We start from the raw sequence: 5,000 nt of genomic DNA, 5'->3' as shown, positions 1-5,000 counted from the left end.
GGAACTGCTCATATACATGTACTGCTGACATAGCGGAGAGAGGCTGCCAAATAGTTATCATGATACTCAGCGCATCCATTCACCAGCAACTGGTGACATCACCGACAGCTTGGACACCGCTACTTCCTATGAAATTCGAAATTCTGAAGTTTGCTTGACACTCCACCGCGCTTCAAGCCTTAGCACTCGTGACTGTATGACGCTGCATTTACACTGCCCAACCTAGCAGGCAATTATTGGGAAGGGATTCTTCCTTCCCAATAATTGCCTGCTCATCAGTGGAGGTAAAGCGCTGGATTTACACGCGGCGATCGTCTCCTCTGTATGGAGACGAGCAGGGGTGCACCTTTCTGCTGCCTGAGGCGAAAACTGAAATGCTGCCCCCCTTTCCTCAATGTAACAATATAATAATAGCAAAGACAGGTGCACTCTGCGGTTTCCCCAAAGCCAATTTCTTAACCTAACCCCTTCCTTTCTGCCCATGGCCCTTCGGCTGCCCCTCTCTTGACCCTACCTGGTGCTGCCTGAGGCGACAGCCTCACCTGGCCTCATTGCTGGTGCACCCCTGGCGACGAGCGATGGCCTCATCCTCATACAGACCCATTGTTTCTGGGCAGCAGTTCGCTGCTTAGACGACATGGTCCGTAATGTAATGTGCTTCATGAAGCTTCATTTCCCTTGCGGTTTGCTCGTTCATCAGCAGCACGATTACGCGGGCCTATTATCTGGAACGAGTGTTCATAGCAACGTTCCCTCGAGAATTGTGCGGTGCTAATCCATCTCAAGGCTACATTCACACTGCGTTTGAAGTGTCCATTTTGATGCATGCTCTGGAAAGTGCCCAACAGAGTCCAATTGCGTCCTTTTGGCCAGCTATACATATATATGCCGCTCTACGGCTACACAGTGGTACATGAAGGCTGAAATCCTCTACGGCAAAAACTGCAAATGAGTGAATAGACTAACTGACCGGAAACAGTTTTGTGTGTAACAGATTTGTAATACAGTGCAAATGTTATCCCATGGAGGTTGCTATACCTCTGTGGGACACTATTTTTGCATAGAATACCACATGGATGTAAATTTTTTCCAGTTGAAGTCAATGGAAAATGAACAAGTATCCACAGATCTGCATGTAACCTCCGTATGAGTAACCTTCTGCTATCCCTAAACCACAGGTGCATGGAAGGAAAAAACAGCTAAATCGACACCTTTGGGAGAATTTTTTTTATTACTGTATTCTACATATCTTGGGATAAAAATATATATTTTTTTTAATTGATCTTCCTTAAAAAAAATAAAAAAAATAATAATTCCACAGTTTGCCTTCGCCATCCTTCAGGTTGACTGCAACTGTGGAGCGTTGCTTCTCCTTCTCTCTGGACTCCCTCAGAGAGCTGCAGCCAAATCCGTACTTCTCCGACTGCCCATAAACAGTGATAACGTGATAAGACTTTAATGGGTGAATTTCAAGACCTCAGGGCAGCGCTCGGACGGAATTCAGGGAGGAGAAGAAACCGTCTGCAGATACAGTGAAACTGAAGACAAACTGGCGAAAATTCATCATTAACACCAACTAAAAGTTTTTTTTAGCCCAAGATAAAATAGCACGCAATAATAAAAAATTAAAAAAAATGGCCCCAAAAGGTGTCCATGGCCTTTCGCCAAAGGCCATATTTACAACTGCATAGGATTTCCTGAAAAGATTGTGTCATTTATTGATATGACAGTAGTGACACACACCATTCTGTCACGTGATAATCGGGCCAGGTCACAGCTACACAATGCCAGACGGCTGGTTAAGAATGAAGAGAAGGCTCAGTTCTGCTGACTAAGCCCCTGCCAAAGGAGAAACAGTTCATTAGTTGTCAGTGAGCAGTACGAGTAATATCCTGAACGATGTCCAAGCGGAGACGGGTTAGAAATAGGATTGGACGAGGATTATATGGCAGCACTGCTACTTTAATCCAGAACATGAAGTTACTAATAAATACAATTCTACAACACAACAAGAGCGGGGTGTCCCAGAACAGATGTAACTTCTACGTTAAACAAGTACATTTTATTAGTAAGGACGACAAGGAGCGAGTTTCACTTTACATCCTGAACCAATGACAAAAATAGCAACAAAAATAAATAAAAAATTATGTGCAACTTCTGAAAAGGTCTGGCAAACAAAGCTTCTTATCAAATATCAAACCACAGATGAAACTAACTGGTACACCAGGTCTGAGAATTACTGGGAGAGAGAATGCAGATTATGGGTGACTATGTTGGTCTACAAAGGTGTAGGAAGATCCCGGGTAGTCACCTGCCTGCTGCTCCTCCTGTTGCTAGGTAACTGCTTAATCTCATTCAGAAGCTGCCAAGTAAGCACAGTGCTTGTGAAGTTGTAGACATCAAGAACATGTCTGCTCTTGGCAGAGTAGAGGTTGGACTGCAGAATACAGGCTGTTGTAAAGCAAGCTGAGCCTGTACAAGGATGTATGACACAGTCTACAGATGGGAGTCTCTTCTTTTTGGCTGAGCCTCATTTACATATTTTTTTTCCCATTTCCCGATGTCCGTCTGTATACATCTGCTGGTTCTCTTCATTAAGAACCAGTACCCATCTATGGCATCTCGTCCAGTAACCTTCTCAGTACTGATGAGGGGCAAGAATCCCTAAACAGCTGCGTACAGATGGCCGTCTCTTACTTTTGGATGACTCTCTGGTTTGACTGATATGAGGAAGTTTTCTCTGTGTTGGAGGAGAGTCAATTTACATCCTTTATTTCCCATGGATCATTTCCGGAGGTCAGTCTCCATACACCCGCTGGGTCTCTTCTCAGGGAACCAGTACCAGTACCCAGAGCTGCATCCAAGGCATCCAAGCCAGGGGAAGAGGTGGGTGAAGTTGGCTACACTCGATATTATAGTCTATGGGGAGTTATGAAAACCGCAGTGTGTTCCCCAATAGGGTCTATCATTGGAGTATCCCTTTAATGGCTTATACCCTCACTTTTTACTGGTTTTATTAAGTACAATCTTTTTTTTTTCTTTTGCATCTATAAATAATTTCTATGTATTCGCATCATATCACAATATATCCAGTACCAGTGCCGGACCAGGGTGCCTAAAGCCTGTATTACACTGGCAAATTTTCTGCCAGATGATCACTAGCGAGTGTTCGTAGTAACGTTTGTTAGCGATCATCTGGCTGTCTAGTACTGCCACCGATTACCCGATGAACGAGCAAACGTTCGTTCATTGGCAAATTGTGATTTATTTTCAGCATGCTGGAAGATCACAATTTGCCACCGGCAGATTGCGCTGTCCAATCACAATCTGCTGCCGGCAAACAACTAGACAGCATGGGGACGAGCGATGGCATAACGATCATTCTCCCCTATACTGAGGAGGAGAGCGCTGCATGTAATAGAAGTGGTCTCCTCCGCTAGCGAGCAGGTGGGAGGGAACGCTTCCTTCCCAACAATCGCCTGCATGATCGCTAGGTCTAATACAGCCCTAAGGCCCACCAGTACAATTCCAGGGACCTACCATACAGCTACATGCAAATACTACCTTCTTATACAGCAGCAGGCAGCAATGAGATACTCAAGATGATTGATTATGGGGTCAATAACTTCGGGAAGTTATGGATAGACGATACTCGTGGACTGCCTCTGTACCTAGAAGCGGTCTTAGTCACCCGATTCCTCTATAATAATAAATTGGGTAGCTTGTTAAATAATCTACCCTGTTTTTATATGGATATAGGCTGGCTGATATGTTGTGCTGGGGGCCCACCTGTTCCACTGTGGGCCAGTCCGAGCCTGTCCAGCACACAGAACCTATCAGAACTGGACAAAATTCCAGTCCGGTCTTGTACCAGTTCAATGCTCTCAAGTTTAGAAGGAAAAAAAATTGCAAGTCTATAAATGAAAGTCATCAGAATGCGCCCCCCCCCCACTAAGGTCAATGGGATAAGAGAATTACAACTGCTCGCCTGTTCTACCGCAAACCGTATAAACTGTAGCAGAGCTGTAAGAGAGATCTGAGAGGAGTTGAGCTGTTCCAGGAGCCTTTCCTCCTCCGCTTTGTACTGGAGGATACAGGATCCCAAGTTACGATATAAGATAAACATATATAACCAGCCGAAGAAAGAAAATGAGCGAGTTTGTAGCAACTGGCAGGAACTACTCAGAAAGAAAAGGAAATTGTTCCTTCACTTTGACGGCTGTTGATCTAGTGCACACGTGGGAAAGGTAGTGATATCATGATGGATCTGTTCTTTGTCAGCCTGAGCGCACCCTGGAAGCAACGTGAATGGGTCAGAGCGTGCTGCTTAACCCCTTCCTTCCAAAGCATTCCACATGACACTGCACGCTACACTGGCAAGTGTAGCATCAGGACTTACCTGGCTGCAGTAACCTAAGCTCCAGCACGCTGGGTGGCTGTGGAGCTCCTAATGCTATGCAAGTGGTGACCTCAGACCTCATTCTTGCCATTTAAGGGGGGGGGGGGGGGGGGGGCAGCTACATGTACTGATGTAAATGTCGGTTCCAGGTGTTGATGCAGAAAAATAAAACCATTCAAACAAAAGGAACTAAACCGCAGAGCCCATATCTACTCGATGGAGTGGGAAATTCGTGGGAAACGCCAAACAAACAGCAATTAGATCGGTTAAAGGCAATCATGCCGCGCTTGAAAAGAAATTACAGAGCGTTTTTGTTCATCTATTTATTGGAATATTTTCTGCACAACATTGAAGGGATTGTCCCGGATTAGAAAACCATGGCCGCTTTCTTCTAAAAAAAAAACAGCACCACACCCATCCATGTGGTATTGCCGCTCGGTGCCATTGGTGAAAATGGGGCAGAGCTGCAATACCGCACTCAGCCTGTGGATATTGGTCGCCCTGTTTTTGCAAGAAAGCAGCTATGTTTTTCAAATCCAGGACAATCCCTTTAATGGGATTTTCAGCGTTGCATCAACATCCTTTAGACTAAAAGCACTCG

The 5,000-nt window shown here is 45.1% G+C and overlaps 1 protein-coding gene across 1 annotated transcript in view; it reads right to left on the bottom strand.

The window, feature by feature from the left end:
* Positions 1-4,481, bottom strand: part of LOC122926298 (serine/threonine-protein kinase SIK2-like) — an 87,752-nt gene extending 83,271 nt beyond the window's left edge. Inside the window, exons 1-3 of the mRNA XM_044277668.1 lie at positions 4,400-4,481; positions 2,312-2,472; positions 1,327-1,423 (exon numbers count right to left, since the gene is read on the bottom strand). Coding sequence (XP_044133603.1) covers positions 1,327-1,423; positions 2,312-2,472; positions 4,400-4,481 — 340 coding nt within the window. The remainder of the gene's footprint in view (positions 1-1,326; positions 1,424-2,311; positions 2,473-4,399) is intronic.
* Positions 4,482-5,000: the final 519 nt, after the last annotated feature.

Source organism: Bufo gargarizans, chromosome 2 (genome assembly GCF_014858855.1).
Source record: "Bufo gargarizans isolate SCDJY-AF-19 chromosome 2, ASM1485885v1, whole genome shotgun sequence".
Taxonomy (NCBI): Eukaryota; Metazoa; Chordata; class Amphibia; order Anura; family Bufonidae; genus Bufo; species Bufo gargarizans.
Note: the sequence above shows the minus strand (reverse complement) of the source record. Positions and strands in the feature narration are given on the sequence as shown.